We start from the raw sequence: 18,664 nt of genomic DNA, 5'->3' as shown, positions 1-18,664 counted from the left end.
ATCAGGATAATCCCAAGCAAAACAATCTTTAAATTCAGACAAGTACTTCAAACGATCCTTCATTCCATCAGGTAAAGAAGCACATACATGAAGAATTCCTACATTAAAATCCTTTAAAGGATCTTTTACTTATGCTCCTAGATCATCAAGCTTAGTAGGAGTAGCTATAAGATCTTCCTTAGCTAATTCCTTAAGAGTTAAAGGACTATCATCTACTACACAATCTGCCCAATTACAAGAAATAGGCTCATCAGCCTCTAATTTTCTAGACACAATAAAAGAAAACAACCTCTTAAAAGTGGCTTTGAAAGTAGCCAACTCTTCATCTACATAATTCAAAACACCACTAGACATAAGAAACCTTTGATTTAGAGCCACTAGACCTTAGTATTATATTAGGTCTAACAAAATCCTTACTTAACTCCTGGAAACCATCCTTAATATACTTAAGAAACTGGCTTTCAGTGAGGCTTGCTCCTACTGACTTCACCTCTGAACCTTCAATTTTAATTGGCCACAAGTCTTCATCATACAGACCTGCCTCCACATTGTTGGTATCTGCTTTGAATGAATGCTTATCTGCCCAGAAAATCTCCATCTCTGTGGCTTCTTTATTCTGTCCTTACTTCAAAAATATCAATGTCTGATGTAAAGAAGAAGGAACACAACCATTTATGTGAATCCAATCTCTGCCTAACAAGGCATTATAATTGGAAGAAGAATCAATAACAAAGAAAGTAGTGTTCATTTTCCTATTTCTAATCTGCAGTTGCAAGGAGATCACACCTAGTGAACATCCTCCTGCAAAGTTACCAACTGTTACCTCTGTTGGAATCAAGTCTAATTCGTTTTTGTTTAGAACCTTCATCATTTTTGAAGCTAAGATGTTAACAATAGTCCCATTATCAACTAAAACCTTACTAACAGGTTGACCATTGATATGTGACATAATATATAAAGGTTTTAAATGCCTAACCAAGGCATCATCAGGAGACCTTAATACAATAACATCTTCTCCTTTTATGTCTTTTTCAACTAGTTTGGATTCCCGCTGAAAATCTTTCTCTCGTTCATTTATTTCAACTATAGCATCTGTTTTATTCTCAACGTCTCCTTCCGGACTTATTGGTTGATTAGGTTTTGCCTAAAAAGTTTTTGGCAAGACTAAAATCATATTGCAAAGAAGTCTAGTAGGAAAAACTGACCCAAATTGGATGGTATCCAATGCTTGGCCAAAAGTAGTAGACTTTTGAGAGTCTACTTCATTCTTATCATCTTTGAAGTCATCCTTCATGATATTTGAATTATCGACAGATAGCAAGTCGTCATCTTCATCATCCTCCATCAACACCTGTTGAAATTCTGCTATCTTCTTTTCAAACTCTTCTTAAATTCTGCTTTTTGTTCTTTAATTGACAGAACAGAAGTTCCAGACGAACTTGGACCTTGCCCCTTAAGTCTTTGAGCAAGGGTTGGTTTGCTTGTTTGCCCCATAGGCTTTTCTGTCTCCTTTGCCTTCTGTTTAAGCATAGTTGGCACAGTTGGTTCCTTAGTCCAAACCATAGGAACTTATTGATTTGGTATTGCTTTGGCCTTTGGCTCGGCCACTGTGTTGGTTCTATCATCATATGTGGATCTCTTCTTTCCCTTTTTGAAATTTTCCTTTGCAACCTCCTTTTCTGAGTATTAGTAATAGGAACAAACTCCCCCATATTTGGGAATTTAGGATGTCTCACTGTATCCCACATGTGATGCTCAATATTTGGTGGGATGACCATTCTCCCTTGGTAACCACCCCTAACAAAAGGATTTCTTCCTCTTGATCTCATACCCCTTGGGTAGAAACCTCTTCCTCTTTCATTTGTGAACATAGGTGGATAAATCAAACTAGTATCTGGTTTTCCTGGCAATACTGGAAGCACGGGATATCCCTTAAATAGAAATGGTCCATCATCTTCCCCGTACCACTTAAGTAATTCAGATGGTATAAAGATTTCAAGATCTTCACCTTCAAATATTAACTTTGGACCAACATAAATCTGTAAATCATTGCTTCCCATAGTATTGAATCTTATGGAACCTTTAGCATAAGTTCCACTATACTCTTTCTCTGCTATAACTTCTTCTCCTGATTTGATCTCCTTATCACACCTCAAATAGAAATAATTTTCAAACTTCTGTTTCACATGTGACTCTTCTTCAATCTCCATGATATCCTTTTCTTCCTGAATTCTTCTTTCAACTTGGGATGCGATTTTTCCTTTCTTCAATCTAGCACTCACCATATTGACTTTCACTAAAGGGAATGGATCAATATCAATTCCCATCACTTCTTTGTTTCCCTTAGCATACTGCAGCAGTCCTTTTTGAATTAGGTCATGTACACAATTTCGAAATGTAACACAATTATTAGTATTGTGTCTAAAGGAATTATGCCATTTACAATAATCTTTTCCTTTTCTATCCTTTTCTAGAGGAGTCACATGCCCTGGTGACGAAATTAAGAACTTTTGGTTTATTAGTTCATCAAACAATTGGTCTGCTTTAGATAAGTCAAAAGAATATTGCCTAAAATTTGCTTGATTCCTTCTATTTGGATGAGATGAAGGCATATTCACAGGCTTCTCAGCCTTTGTTAGAGTATCACATACAAGCCTTGCCAATTACTTGGGCAGCATCAATTTCCACATCACCCTCTATATCTTGATAATAAGTGCCAAGTGATTTGTTTTTTTCTATATATTCACCCTCCATGGATGAGATGAAGGCATAGTCACAGGCTTCTCAGATTTGTTAAAGTATCACATACAATTGGAACCTTGCCAATACTTGGGCAACATCAATTTCCACATCACCCTCTATATCTTGATAATAGGTGCCAAGTGATTTGTTTTTTCTATATTCACCTTGCATAAGAATAGCCTCATATCCTATAGCTTTTGATGTAAAGTCAAACAAATCTCTAAATTCAGTTCCAGTGAAATGTTTCTTAAAGTCATAATCAAGCCCCTCTTGGGCAATTTTAATTATTTTAGATTCGGGAATATAAAATGACATTGATTCCTAATCTTTTTAAACCTAGTCATATACTGTTCAACAGACTCTGCAGGCTTCTGTTTGATTTTGGCCAAGTCTGCCACTGAAATTTCTGGTGCATGCCTGAAGAATTGAGTATAGAATTGTTCTTCCATTTCTCTTCAAGAGTGAACAGAATTTGGAGGTAAACTTATAAACCATGAAAATGCAGTAATAGTAAGAGAATGAGGAAACAATTTCAACTTTAAAGCCTCATCCAAATCTGCTTCACCTATTTGTAGGCAAAACCTTCCCACATATTCCACAGTTGACTGATTTTCTTCTCCATTGAAAAGAACTAAGTCTGGGATTCTGTAATGCCTAGGAAAAGGCACATTATCTACCCAATTTGGATATGGTTTCCTAAACATAGGTTTTTCAATCCTTCTTAGTCCAGGACCATACATATCTTGCTTGATATTCATGAGTTGAGCCCTTAAATAGGGCTCATGTACTCTTCCTACTTGGTTAGGAATTTACGCCTCATATCATACCCATAAGGGTAATCCTACCTTCTTCGATTCGGTTGGTCATACCCATACATATTTGGGTCAACATTAGCCATATTTGGAACATTTCTGTTATCATTCCTACTAAAATTTGCATTAAGATTTTGCCCCCCCAATCCCTATGTTTGGGATGTTATTTCCATATTGCATTATTTCCAACCCCTACACCTATAGGAATTGTGGTTGGTATGCTTTGATAGAAACTTTGATTTTGTTCAGTGTTTTGATTTCCAAGTGGAATTCTATTAACTCTAGTAAAAACAGTTTCAAGAGTTGGATTATCAAATACCTGAGAAGAAGGCATTTCAATAGCATGATTTGGATATCCACTATTTTGTCCAGGGTTAACATTTACATTAATTGGCACTTCCACTGTTGGCTGATTTCGTGCTATAGCAGCCTTAAACATAACCATCAATGCTTTGGCTGTTTCATTCTCTGGATCATTTAAAACCCTTGCAAATTGTTGAATCAAATCAGATGATTCAATTTATGAGCCATTTGGCTGGCCTCCCTCTGGAATCCTTTGATTTGGATTCACTGCATTCATTTCATTCACATCGTTCCCACCATTAGCATTGGCGGAATTGTTGTTGTCATTGCTACCATCTGTTGGCAGTTGATTCCTAGTCTTTGGTGCCATCGACTGCTTCCAAATTAGTAAGAGCCCTCCTTCTAGTGCCAAAATTGTTACCAAATTTTCTGATTTCTATCCAATCGACGGGAAACTGTTTCGTGATTTTGCTGGAATGCGGGATGTAAAGTGGAGTTTAGTTCCTTGCCGTTTTCAGGACTTCTTTGGAAACAAACAATGAAGTGGATGAAATATGGAAGAAGAAGAATAAATGGACTTTATTTATCTCCAAAATAGAAGTACAGCTGACTAAGATAGTCAAGTGAACGATTACAAGTTAAAACTACTCCTAGAAAAAAAAAAAGATAAAGGCCTGTTGGCGTTATTTGTTGTATCCTTGAAACTACCAAAACTCAAACATAAATAGGCCCTCATAACTTTGAATTTGAATTCTTCCCTCCAAGGTGTCAGTTTTTTCGTCAATTCATGTCTTTGTAAAAATAACCTCCACGAAGAAGAATAACTGCAATGAAGAAAAAGTGTGAACACGTTATATAACTGCTCCTTTGATCATGGGACAGCTGGAAACATCTTCTTTTGCCACCTATGATCCAATCGTTAGAGGCAAGGAAACTGTAATAATCAATCGACGGAAGAATCCAAATCTCATTATTTAATCTATAAGGCCTTATTATGGCTTTATAATAATCACATTAATTAATCAAATCAAAAGTCTCGTTGATCTTCCAACAATACCCTTCCATTTATGCCGCGTGTCACCCAATCGACGAGGAATATAAAAATCACAGATATGATGCAAATAGGCAGCTTCTTTAGGGTTAGAGAGGGAGAGAGCAGAGAAAAATGTGTCTGATGTAGTGTTTAAAAACAATTGGAAGTCTGTTCTAAGGGAAAGTCTTCAATACACACACCCCTTTAAGGTGTGTACCATATGCACCTATTATGTGGTTCATATTGTGTCACCTCATAAAAAATTACTTGTAGGACCGGTCATTCATAACATTTTATTTCGTATCGTAACTTTTATACTAAAAATTCGTAACTTTTCAATAATATGATTCGTAACTTTTTAGCAATAGATTCGTAACATTTTGGGATTCATAACATTTTGGTGTATTTTAATAAGAGTGCATATGATACCACCCAAATAAGGGGTGTGTATTGTAGCACTTCCCCTGTTCTAAACTATTTGTTGCTATATGATATTTAGAAATAGTGCATATGTGAAAACCATTTTATCTATCTTTACCTACATACTCGAATAAAGGGATACTTCTGCATACTATTTGTCATGTGTGTGTGTGTGTGTGAGAGAGTGGCTAATTTGGATAATTTTCAATTGAAGGGATACTTCTGCTAAAATAGGATTAGGGTATGATAATGATAACACATGAAAATACCAAATAGATGAAGATATGTATTTGTTATTCAAAAGATTCATTCAAAACTGATTCAGAAAACTTCCTTTAGATGATTATAAACATCATTTCTCTTTCCCAAAATTTAGCTGAGGGGGATAAACTACGTACAGGCAATGTGTTGGCCAATATAGCATGCACCGAAGCTTTTCTATTTCCATATTTTTCTTGATTTCCTATATTGGTATCCCGTATTCACGTGTATCTCTTATTATTAAGCATATACTTATATTAATACATTGGCGTGCGTGTATATATCCTCTACATTGCAGCAACTGTAGACATAACTGCTTCAAGAGTGAGATTCTATACAGTTGGTCAAGAAATTGTCCTCACAAAAGAGGTACGTATGTGAGTTTCTTTCATCTTTGTTTTTTTTTTGTCTTTCTAAAACATAATCTAGGACAAAGTGTCTAAATCATATTGGTGTATCTACATTGTTTTATAGCTAGTAGCTAGTAACTAATCATATTAATTCGGAGTACGTTTTTTTACGGGTATGCATGGTTCGGATATAATTTTCAACTTCCACTTAGAATTCTTTCGTTTGTCTTGACTAGAGTGATTAGGAGGCTGAAATTAAAGACGAACCCCGAAAGCTTGAATCCTATAAGTTTCGTGTGCCTTTAGTTAGATAGATTCACAAATCCTACTGAATTCGTGTGTGTGATCGGTGCAGCATGGGGAATGCATAATTGGGGGCATTAAAGAAGACGACAAGGAGATAACCATGCGGGGTAATTAATTTTGACAAGATAAATCCAGTTCTGGAAGCATCAAAGCACTGCGGAACGATATGGTTGTTGTGCTCCGCTCGTCATACGAATTCCCCTCCTCCTACTCCAACCATGATAAATTTCCCCATTGGACTCATGGCTAACCTCAACTTCTACATCATCAAGGAATAGAAAGCAATATCTTCTGTGGAAAAAAGACCAGTACTGCAGTCAGTTTCTTTCTTGCCATTTCATTCAGCTCAGTAATTGGACCAGTGGCTCCAAATTTCCAACAAATACAAGCCCCTGGATTTGTGCTCTGATTCAATTCAATTCTTCACTTGTGAAAAATTTTAAATGCTGATATTACTGGATTTAGTAAAATTTACTAGTAGTATTGTGTTTTGATGAGTCGGCTGAAGTTTACCATAAAGAAGAAATTAGAATTTTAGTGTTTTGTGATTCGATTACTAGAATTGTTATTTTGTGAGAGAAGACCTCTTGTATTGTTCTCCCCGGAGTAAAATTCTAGATTTGTGCTAATGGAGTGGGTCATTGTTTGGCCAGCAGGGGTGTTCGAGGTGTAGGCGTATCCATGTGGGAAGCTTACTTTTTTCTATTTGGCTATCCATGCCTTTGACTGAGGATGCGTGCTTTTTTTTTATGTTTCTTGATCCTTGTGTTATCAATGAACCCATGCCTTTGACTGAGGATGTGTGGTTTTTTTTATGCTTCTTGATCCTTGTGTTATGAATGAACGCATTATCGTTTTGACCCAAAAAAGAAAATCTAGATTTTGTTGTTGCAATTAGAGTGCATTATTTAGAAACGTTTATAACAATGTGGGGTTGCTTGAGGGTTGGTCCTTAATTTGTTTGAAAGCACCGATTAACAGTAGAGAAAAGAAATATATTAGTGCTAAATTATTAATCAATACATTGCATGCCAACCCATAAGGCTATTATATTTAATAATAATAACTAGACATTGTTGTAATTTTTTAATATTTAAAAAGTAGGAGTACAATGTAATAGTAGGAATCATAGGATGCTAAGGAGAGGATGAAAATAAAGTTGAACACAACACTGACCAATAATGTCAGCTTGTGTATTTTAGATTCTTCCCGGAAAAGGTGAGGAGATCCAATTGACGGGCCTAGTTCGCTCACGTGCTTTGCACGCATGTGGAATATCATAGTATCATACCATGGAATATACTATGGGATAAAATGCAATCTGGTTGGGGACGATGTCCAGAAAGAGTAGTGGATTGACGCTTGGGGATTGGACTGTTGTCCCTTGCGACTTCTAGATCACTTTTGATGACTGGCTCCTAGTCTGGTAACCAAGTTGCAGGCCTGCTCCGGCAGGGGTGTCAAGAGTAGTAGTGTCTTATTGGCATGTACTCGTGTCTAGCTTGTGTTAGTTTTGGTTCAATCTTGTATTTTGTGATGTAATCTGTATTGCCTTCGGGCTTCTCCATTGTATAATGGATTGACGCTTTCAAAATAATAATACTAATACTATGGGATAAAATCAGGCCCATAATTTCAACATTGCCAAAATACTCACTTCAAAAAAAATATTTTTATTTTTTCTCAAAACTTGTAAAATAACAAAAAATTCTCAACCAAGGTGCACTGGTGAATTTTTTGAATGATGAATAAAAATTTCGTTAATTATAAAGATCAAAACATAAAATAAGTACAATAGAAGAGGTGCACTGATGAATTGTTATCGGTTAGGGCTCGTTCTGTTTTTAAAAGTGTTTTTTTTTTCAATTTTCAAACTCAAATATAATGAAAATAAAAAATTATTTTTTTATTTTTTTGCACCGTATAAAAGATCTCAATGAGATCTATCAAATAAGATTCATATTGGTAAAAAAATTATTTGCGTAAACACATAATTTTTGAGCTTGAAATTACATTCACTTTGTTTGGTTTAAGTCTTAGAAAGTTATTTTTGATTTGAGTGGTAATGAGTGGAGAGAGATAAATAAGAAGATTTATCGAAAACTGTACCGATAGTTAAAAGATTCTTTTTCAAAAAATACTTTTTTGAGAATCTGGAGCACCCCCTAACCCCCATAATAATCTTGTTTTGTTAATTCAAAACAAAGTATTTTGTGTTTCCCTTAATTTAAATTTTCATTGCTTTGACATCACTTGGATTCAAATACAATACAGCATGCCATGTAGCCATATAAAAAGTTCAAATATCTCGACTCCTGTTGCCCCCCTGTCCATTAAAAAATAAGACCCAAAATAGAATATCAAATCTCCTTGCCCGTGGAGAAAAAGTAATGGCGAAGAGTAGCACCTGGGATTTGGGATGGTTCTGTAAATCTGAGAGGTAAAATTTACCCACTTGAGATCAATAGCAACTGAAAATTGAGAAGGTTGCTCCCACAGTTGTGTAGTTGTACAACGAAAATGCTATGCTCACTGACGGCGGTCATAATGACCTTGCATCAACGGTCACGCGGGATTCACTATGGGTCTCTGTAATCTGAATAAAAAATGAAAAAATTAGATCGAATACCTACCAATATTAGATTGAGTTGATTTCTTATGCAACCACATGGATTTCTTTTTTTAAAATTTTTGAACAGCTCAGATTTTCTATATAGGACCCGTAGTGGACCCTACGTGGCCATCGGTGCAAGGTCGGTATGGCCACCATCGTCGGTGGTTGTAGAAGAGCTTGTTGTACAAAATACAATAGCATGTTTTTGAATACAGCGTGTCGGAGCCGTTTACTAGTTTTTTTTATTTTTTTTTGTTGACGGGTAGAGGTGAGCGGGCCAATTTATGCACTTCGACTATTCTCCTCCCCGGTCTCGTCAAAGACAGACCATCCACGTTGAAATTCGGGGATTCTTGAACTAGGTGATTCACAAGAGATTTACTCTCTCCATCCTAAATTCTTGGTTATCTCTCTAATGTACATTGTGTTTTTGAAAATATTATTCTATAAAAATAAGTGAAATTTATCTTTTAAGATCCATATTGCATATTTTAAACAATATACATTAAGAGATATAGACTATTGAAAATTACTTGTAAAATCATAAATGATTAAAAATTTGAAACAAATGGAGTATCTCTCGCATGTCACAAGAGTTTGCCAAGTTTTGAATTCAAATATTTGAATTTACAGTTCATTTATGTTAGAATATGCATACCGATGCTCTGAACTATCAATGAAAGAATCATGGTAATGTGCACATAAATTGAATTGAGTCTCTATGCCAGCTCTCTCTGATGCCATTCAGCTTTGACTTGGGGGCATGGTTTCGTAGCAAAACAGGTATAGGGGGTCATTATTTCAATGGTATTTTCAGAGCGACCACTTTGTGCATATTGCCAAAGGTCTGTCTCCAATCCTTACCGCCCATACTCTCAATCAGTAAAAACTACTCCCTCCGTCTCTTTTTAAGTGTCCTGCTTCGTAACTCCAACTTATTAAAAAGACATCTTCATTGTACTTTTCACATCAACTTTTTCATTCACTTTCTCTACTTACCCATCATCATTACACTTTTACTTATTAACTTTTCAAAATGGAATTTACTTCTATGGATAAAATAGACAATGCATCAACTTTTACCTGCTAACTTTACAAAATGAACCCTTATTAAATTACAGTCCAAAATGAAATACTGGATTCAATGAAATATTGGATTCTAAACAAGTGAGAGGGAGAACATGAATGCGGATTTTATTCTTGTTTTTGGAGAGAGAGAGAGAGAGAGAGAGAGTGTGTGGGTGCGTGAAAACAATTACCTGTGCAGCTGTGCATTTTGCTCCCTCTCGGGCAAGCGAACTTGAACCGTAAGTCACGTCGATCAGTTTTATCAGTTCCGCCCCCGATTTTCCCGTAAAGTCTGCCACAAATTCCCCCCTCTGCTCGACCTTCAAATTCGCTTCAATCGGACTCGTTGATTGGTCAGCAGTACCACTATTCCTCATTCCACTCCAAGCATCAGTAAAGATTTCACTCGTGTATCTTCTCATGGTTTTAAAATTCCCATTCGAAATTCGGTTACTTGAAACTCGATTCAGCTAGATGAATTTTCTCTCATGTCAGTGTGAAATTGATTTGCTTCCGATTATCTAACGCTGTTGGCCACTAGAAATTGTGCATTCTATTATCTTTATGAAAAACTTAGAAAGTATGGATAAACACTGTGAATTGTTTTAGCATCTGTAAATTTGATTCTTGTGTGTTCCCATCGTTCTATGAATTGCAGATGGCTCAGTTGATGTGAATTAAATTTCAATCAGTTAATTTTTTTTTTCATGTTAGTCCATCATTGCTTCGCTTTGCCAGGTGTTTGATTAGAGACCAACAAGAGCCTGTGAAAGAAACCTACTGAAATTGCTTTGCTTCATTGTTTAGAAATTACGCGTTCTTTCATTGTTTAGAAAAACCTAGAAAATATGGATACACACTGTAGTTTTCGGCTGCCAAAATATGAATACACAGATATACTGCACAAATATATATAAGGTTCATATACATGTTCGATTTGATTTTCTGTCAAACTGTCGAAGCATCTGAAAATTTGACTCCTGTATGTTTCCCATGGTTCTACGTTTTTGAATTGCATGCTGATTCAGTTGATGTAGAAGGCAATTCAGTCAGTTAAAGTTTTCTCATGTTAGTCTATTATTGCTTCGCCTCGCCAGGTGTTTGATTAGAGGTCAACAAGAGAGCCTCTGAAATCTACTGAAATTCCTTTGCTTCGCATAATCTGCTGTTAATGTGCCTCCAGATATTATGCATTCTTTCATTGTTTAGAAAAACCTAAAAATATGGATACGCACTGTGGTTTCGGCAGTCAAAAGTGATGCTCCGTTCCACTTAGACATATGAATACACAGATATACTGTGCAAATATGTCTTATCTTTTGATATATAAGCGTACATGTACATATTCAATTTGATTTCTGGCGAACTGTCGAAGCATCTGTAAATTTGACTCTTGTATGTTCCCATGGTTCTACGAATTGCATATGGCTCAGTTGATGTAAATTGAATTTCAATCAGTTAAATTTTCTCATGTTAGTCTATTATTGCTTCACTTCACCAGGTGTTTGATCAGAGGTCAACCAGAGCTTGCGAAATTTACTGAAATGTGTCGCTAGAAATTATGCGTCCTATCGTGTAGAGAATCTTAGAAAATATGGACACAGCCTGTAGTTTTTGGCAGCCAAGAGTCTTTCATGGCATTGAAGCTACAGGTTGCTGGAGTTTCGATCGTCGCAATTTGCGTTCGAAGTGTAGATGCAGAACTGTTGGTTGTAGTTTTCCTAGCAAACCTAGACAAACCTCAAAACCCTACCGAAAAACAAGGTTGAAGCAAATAATTGTGTCGAGCACTAGTAGTGTGAATTCAGGTGTACTTGCTAAAGGAGAATGTAATAGCCATTTGTGGGGTTATAATTCACGTGGACCTTTGATTTGTGATTCTATTAGTGTTGTTAAGACCTCAAGAGGAGTAGTTTGGTTGCGGTGCCAGGGAAGTGATTCGGTTGCTTATATTGATGGAAATGGTCGGGATGTAGAATTTGTTGAAAGTCAAAATGGAAAGGGTTCAAGAGTAGAGGCTAATGTGAGTCCGGAGATGAATGGGTCTGGGGTATTGGGGAAAGAAGAAGACAAGGTGGGGCCTACATTGGATGAATTGAAGGAGATGTTGCAGATGGCGCTTAAGGAACTGGAGGTTTCGCGGCTAAACAGCACCATGTTCGAAGAAAAGGCTCAGAGAATATCAGAAGCTGCAATATCATTGAAGGATGAAGCAGCAAATGTTCAGGATAATGTTGATTCTACGCTCAATGCTATTCAAGATGTTGTAAATGAAGAAACTGCTGCTAAAGAAGCTGTTCAGAAAGCGACGATGGCGCTTTCGTTGGCGGAGGCAAGGCTTCAGGTGGCAGTGGCTTCTTTAGAAGCTGTGAAAGGAAGAAATGGATATCAGGAAGCTCTTAGAAAGAGTGATTCAGAATATAAAAGTGTTGGGGAAGAATCAAATTTCCCAGGTAAAGAAGAGGAAGTGTTCTCGGTTGCTCAGAGTGACGTTAGAGATTGTCAAGCTACTTTGGAAAATCGTGAGGAGGAGCTGAGACGGCTGCAAAGCAGAAAAGAGGAGTTGCAGAAGGAAGTGGACAGGTTAAGCGAATTTGCGGAGAAGATACAAAGGAATGCTTTAAAAGCTGAGGAGGATGTTGCAAACGTAATGCTTTTAGCAGAGCAAGCTGTTGCTTTTGAACTTGAGGCTGCACAGCGTGTGAATGATGCAGAGATTGCATTACAAAGAGCAGAAAAAGCTCTCTCTGTTTTGCATGTTGAGGACATGGAAACTATGGTACTGCAAAATGGGTCTTCATCCCAAGGGCAGGCTTTGAGTGAGGAGGAATTGATTGAGGGTAAGGTGAGTCAGGGAGAATCAGATGATATTGTCGTTCAAATGGAAACAGATGTGATGACTGAGGGAGCTCATTTGAATATTGAGCCTTTGCCTAATAGCCAGTTTGACGGACCGGGCCAGAGTTTTGAAGAGCCAGGTTTATCTTCTGCTAGTGAGCAAGAGAATGGAAGAGTAAGTGCTGAATCACCACGAGATACTGAAATAGATTTAGACAAGTCAAAGAATGTGACACAAACAAGAAGGCAGGAATTACAGAAGGATTTAACGAAGCACATTTCACCGTTTAACGCTCCAAAAGCTTTGCTGAAGAAATCTTCTCGTTTCTTCTCTGCATCATTTTTCTCTTCAGAGGGGTCTGAGTTCGCACCATCATCATTTTTCCGTGATCTTATGGAGTCTGCAAGGAAGCAATTGCCTAAGCTGGTCATTGGGTCGTTGCTTGTTGGAGCTGGGTAAGTTACACTCTGAACTCGGACTTGCTCTGTCTGTGCTTCTTATTACTGTGATACTGTAACATGTATCGCTACAAACATCAGTTGATACTGCACTTAGGTAACCAGATTATTATATGCATGAAATGAAGGAGACTTGCTTCATATATTACAGGATGGCCTTTTATGTTGATCGAGGAGAGAGGATTAGCCAGCTATTCCTACAAGCAGACATCATTACCACTAGTATTGACGAAGTCTCATCAAATGCACAGCCTCTAGTTCGTCAAATACGCAAATTGCCTAACAGAGCTAGGAAGCTAATGGAGATGGTTCCTCATCAAGAGGCATGTGCTTAAAAGTCCTCTTTTTACTCTGCTTGTCACTCAAACATTAGAACTGATACTAGCTAATTATGAAGTTTTGTTTCGGTCCTAATGATTGAGTTTTCAACTTTTTTAGGTGAATGCGGAGGAAGCTTCTCTATTTGACATGTTATGGTTGCTGCTTGCAAGTGTCATATTTGTCCCTATATTTCAGAAGATTCCTGGAGGTAACTGAATCTCATCTGTTCTTGTGAAACACAAGCCTCATTTTCATCTTCTTTATAGTGTAAGATGGTATTTGTTATGTTAGTCATGGTCTTATGCTTTCATAAATTATTGTGGAAGTTGTACATTCATTCATACAATAATGTATGTATCTCCCATGGCTTGCTTTCAAGATTCAGTTGGATAGGTGCATGAATGAAGGTAACGTACATACAATAGCATATGCAATGACAGCGATTTTTTCGTTGTGATTATTTTGCTCGATCTTTTTGTTGCTCATGTTTCTTTTCTTCTGTTAGTCATGTTCATAACTTATACTGGAAGTTGTATAGTCTTTTTTTTTTTTTATCAGTGAAAATTTATTTTTCTGTCATTCTATTTCAAGAAGAATCATGCTGTTCTTGGACTTAACAATCATCTGTGTGGCGTGCAATTACTGGTTCATTCCCTCTAATATATGTCTGGGTTTCATGTCGTTTCATTGATGGTTTATCTTCTTTTGTTGCAATATCTAGGCAGTCCTGTTCTAGGATATTTGGCTGCGGGCATCTTAATTGGGCCGTATGGTCTCTCTATTATTCGTCATGTACACGGGACAAAGGCGATAGCTGAATTTGGAGTTGTTTTCTTGCTGTTTAATATTGGCCTGGAGGTAGAATCCATAATATCATGAAATTAGTTTCCTTAGAGAAGGATATGAAACTGTTTCTATTTACCTCCACATTTCTCCCCTATTTAAAAAAAACAAATAATACTCTGGCGTTTCTTCATCATTTTGTAGCTTTCCGTTGAAAGACTGAGTTCAATGAAGAAATATGTTTTCGGATTGGGCTCTGCTCAGGTGATTGGAAAACTTCATTTCATTTCCATCAAGACAGCAATATTAGTTCAAGTTATGTACATTTATCTTGGTTTTGCTCTCTCTATTGTGCTTCACAAATGCAGGTCTCGGTGACAGCGGTGGGGGTTGGCTTAGTTGCTCACTTTATTGCTGGGCAACCTGGTCCTGCTGCAATTGTCATCGGCAATGGTCTGGCATTATCTTCCACGGCTGTTGTCCTTCAGGTAAATTTAATGAGCAGTTAGCTGAGTGTCCCACTTGTTATGATTGGTGGTAAAATGTTGTTTGCTGCAGAAGTTGGCCTTTGAATTAGTAATTGTTCATTGAATGCATTTTGGCTCAAAAACAACATGTTTGGAAATTTCCTGAGCTTTTAATTCACTGCCTTAAAAAGTGGGTACTTTGCCCTAGAAAAGGAAAAATTTCTCTCATGACCATAAATAATTGTCATTAAGAATTCGCTAATGCGAGATATACATCTTTGTGATGCATTGGTTTGGAGTAAATCCTGACATTTCAAGTGCAATGATTCAAGTCCTCTCTGTTTGTTGGTTGGTCAGGTGAAGTTTTTACCTCATTTGTTGGTTGGGATATCTTTGCAGGTATTGCAGGAACGAGGAGAGAGTACGTCACGCCATGGACGAGCAACATTTTCTGTTTTGCTTTTCCAGGTATCAATATGGTCTGAAAAGTACATTGTCTTGGATGTTTGATGAGTTTGTATGATCAAAACCCACTGGTTCTTCCATAATTGTCCTACTTGACGTAGCAGCTTGTGCCATGATGAATTTCATTTTCCCTGCTTTTTGGGACTTTTATTGTCTTCCAAAATGTAGAACTGTCCTGCCCCATAGTTCTGTCTTCAAGGTGAACATTTTGGAGCTTAGCTACACCTTTATGATGTAGAATCGAATTCTCATCCAATCTGTTTGGTACACGTAAGATACTTGAATTGGTATAAGTGAAGGTTGTGGATAAGTACCTTATTGGTCTGGACGTTCTCATCCATTGTGTCATGTGATTGTATAAAAGTTTTTGCACCTTGATGATTCTTGAATCCTCTCCTGTCATTTCTTTGGCTTATTTCACCTTGTAACTTCACATTTCGATGTGTGTGTGTGCGCGTATCCTTTACTTGATCCCATTGTTTTATTGCCAGTTCTTTATTTTCTTTTTCTTTGTTTCTGTTGATTTTCTCCAGGATTTGGCTGTTGTGGTTTTGCTGATACTCATACCTCTTATTTCGCCAAATTCATCTAAAGGAGGGGTAACAATTCTTACTAATTCTTGCAAATTAGAAATTTTGTTACAATATTATGTGTATTTTTTTTATCGGCAAAAGTAACATTTTATTAATAGGGGAAAGGGGAAGGGGATTCCAACGAAAGGTTGGAAATTCAGCTAGTTGGGAACAAAGCCCAAACACTCCTAAAGGGAAAAAGCCCATAACACTTGTGGGTGTAAAAAGCTCAGATCATATGTGAAATTGGGGGAAAAAGGAGAGCCAACCCAAAATTAGGTTTCTCTTTCTCACTTTGTATTTATATGGACAAGAGTAAAAGTACAAATATACCCTAAGTAACAAATGCATAACAAAGTGAACTCTAACTTAACACTCCCCCTCAAGTTGGTGCAAAGATATCTATCAAGCCCAACTTAAATACAATGGGGTGAAAGATCTTACTACTAAGTCCTTTCGTAAAGACAACTGGTCCTCAGACCTTACAAACGGCATACATATCAAACCCTGGCTCAGCTTCTCCTTTATGAAATGCTGATCAATTTCTATATGCTTTGTTCTATCATGCTGCACAGGATTATGAGCAATATTTATAGCCGCTTTATTATCACAATAAAGCTTCATAGGACCACCGTCAAAGATCCCAAAATCCTTCAACAAGGTTTGGAGCCACAAAAGCTCACACGCGCCATGAGCCATAGCCCTATATTCAGCTTTTGCACTTGATCTAGCTACCGCTGATTGCTTCTTATTACGCCAAGTAACCAAATTCCCACAAAAAAGGTGCAATAGCCAGAAGTAGCACCTATCATCCACTGAACCAGCCCAATCTGCATCAGTAAAGGCTTCCATCCTCAGGTGACCATGATTGGAGAACAAAATTCCTTTACTTGAAGCTGATTTGAGATATCTCAAAATACGGTAAACTGCATCCAGGTGCACTGTACGTGGCTCATGCATAAATTGACTAACAACTCCAACGACATATGTAATATCTAGTCTAGTATGAGATAAGTATATCAGACGGCCCACAAGTCTCTGATAACTCTCCTTATATGTATGCTCTCCAACATCTCCACTAAGATGATGATTAGCGTCAACAGGAGAGTCTGCAGGTTTGCGTCCCAACGTACCTGTTTCATCCAAAAGATCAAGAATATACTTCCTCTGGGAGATAAAAATGCCTTTATCAGATCGGGTCACCTCCATCCCAAGAAAGTATCTCAAAGATCCCAAGTCTTTAATTTTGAACTCTTGAGCAAGACGAGCTTTAAGACCGAGTATTTCATCAACATCATTGCCTGTCATGATTATGTCATCCACATAGACAATAAGAATAGCAATCTTATTGTTACCTCCCTTGATGAACATGGTATGATTTGCATGACTCTGCCTGTATCCTAATCTCAACATAACTTTGAGAAATCTGTCAAATCACGCTCTAGGTGACTGCTTTAATCCATATAGAGCCTTTTTCAATTTAGACACCTTCCCTTTAGTAACAGCGGAAGAGAAATCTGTTGGTATATCTATGTACACTTCTTCTTCTAAGTCACCATGAAGAAATGCATTTTTTAATTAAATTGTTGAAGAGGCCAATTAAAAATAGCAGCACAAGAGAGCAAAGTCTGAATAGAGTTCATCTTTGCTACTGGAGCAAAGGGTTCCTCATAGTCGATACTGTATGTCTAAGTAAAGCCCTTGGCAACTAGTCTCGCCTTGTATCTCTCAACCGTTTCATCTGCTTTATGTTTTACTGTAAACACCCATTTACAACCCACTGATTTCTTTCCCTCCGGAGAAGACACTAGTTTCCAGGTGCCATTCTTTTTCAAGGTTGTCGTCTCCTCTACCATAGCTTCTTTTCACTTAGGTATTATGAGTGCTTCCTTCTAACTCTGTGGGATAGATATGGAAGAGGGAGAGGAAACAAATGCACGATACAAAGAGGATAAACAATCATATAAAACAAACTGTGAGATAGGATGTTGAGTACATATTCTAACTCCTTTTCTAAGAGCAACAGGAGCATCAAGATCATCAGAAACAAGGGATGATTCCTTACTAGAAGAGTCAGCCGAAGAATCAAAAACTGAAATTGAAGCTAGAGTAGGTGATAGTGATTGGCAAGGTGGTATCGCACAGGTAGGCTGTCCCTTTTTCTGTTGAGAAAACTTCTGCAAGTTAGGCAACCTATGCGGGTAAAGCCTATCGTCATCGACATCTCGGCCACTCATATCATGTTCTACTCTTTCTTCAGATATTAGCTCTTCCCTAGAGTTTTCCTTCTCCCCTCACCATAATAAGGTATTGGAAAGTAAGACCACGACTCCTGATGATTACGGGATGTCAAAATCTCTTCCTCCATATTATTCTCCCCTTGAAGAGATGTAGTGGAAAGAGGGTAAATATAAGTTGTTTCCCAAAAAGTGACATTCATAGAAACAAAATGTTTACGGGAGTGAGGGTCATAACATTTATATCCCTTCTGGGTAGGGGAATAGCCAAGGAAAACACATTTACAAGCCTTGGGATCTAACTTGCCACTGGGATGTTTAGGAGCATGGACAAAACACACGCAACCAAAAACTTTGGGTGGAAGGGAAGAGACCGAAGAACTACGAGGGAGAAACTTGAGGAGTTTTAAACTGAAGAACACTGGATGACATGCGATTGATAAGATAAGCTGTAGTAAGAATGGCTTTGCCCCAATAAAATTTTTGAACATTCATGGTGAACAAGAGAGAACTGGCTACCTCAGCAAGGTGTTGATTTTTTTGTTTAGCAACCCCATTCTGCTGTGGAGTGCCAACACAAGTTGTTCGAAAAAGAATGCCATACTCACTAAGA

The 18,664-nt window shown here is 37.4% G+C and overlaps 1 protein-coding gene and 1 non-coding gene across 9 annotated transcripts in view; both read left to right on the top strand.

Moving 5' to 3' along the window:
• The first annotated feature begins 9,515 nt into the window (after positions 1–9,515).
• Positions 9,516–9,623, top strand: LOC131308670 (small nucleolar RNA snoR100). The gene has a single exon (XR_009194525.1). It is a non-coding gene; the product is annotated as a small nucleolar RNA snoR100 (small nucleolar RNA).
• Positions 9,624–10,018: 395 nt separating this feature from the next.
• Positions 10,019–18,664, top strand: part of LOC131304250 (K(+) efflux antiporter 2, chloroplastic-like) — a 38,322-nt gene continuing 29,676 nt past the window's right edge. Inside the window, exons 1-10 of one of the 8 annotated variants that reach the window (XM_058331429.1) lie at positions 10,097–10,302; positions 11,007–11,020; positions 11,425–13,203; positions 13,358–13,529; positions 13,645–13,735; positions 14,249–14,385; positions 14,515–14,574; positions 14,679–14,798; positions 15,177–15,245; positions 15,776–15,841. In XM_058331429.1, coding sequence (XP_058187412.1) covers positions 11,504–13,203; positions 13,358–13,529; positions 13,645–13,735; positions 14,249–14,385; positions 14,515–14,574; positions 14,679–14,798; positions 15,177–15,245; positions 15,776–15,841 — 2,415 coding nt within the window. In that variant the 5' untranslated portion in view covers positions 10,097–10,302; positions 11,007–11,020; positions 11,425–11,503. Of the gene's footprint in view, positions 10,400–11,006; positions 11,021–11,410; positions 13,204–13,357; positions 13,530–13,644; positions 13,736–14,248; positions 14,386–14,514; positions 14,575–14,678; positions 14,799–15,176; positions 15,246–15,775; positions 15,842–18,664 lie in introns of all 8 variants that reach the window. The other 7 variants (XM_058331458.1, XM_058331479.1, XM_058331474.1 and 4 more) reach the window with 7 other exon arrangements.

The sequence above is a fragment of the Rhododendron vialii genome, chromosome 1a, assembly GCF_030253575.1.
Source record: "Rhododendron vialii isolate Sample 1 chromosome 1a, ASM3025357v1".
NCBI classification, from domain to species: Eukaryota; Viridiplantae; Streptophyta; class Magnoliopsida; order Ericales; family Ericaceae; genus Rhododendron; species Rhododendron vialii.
Note: the sequence above shows the minus strand (reverse complement) of the source record. Positions and strands in the feature narration are given on the sequence as shown.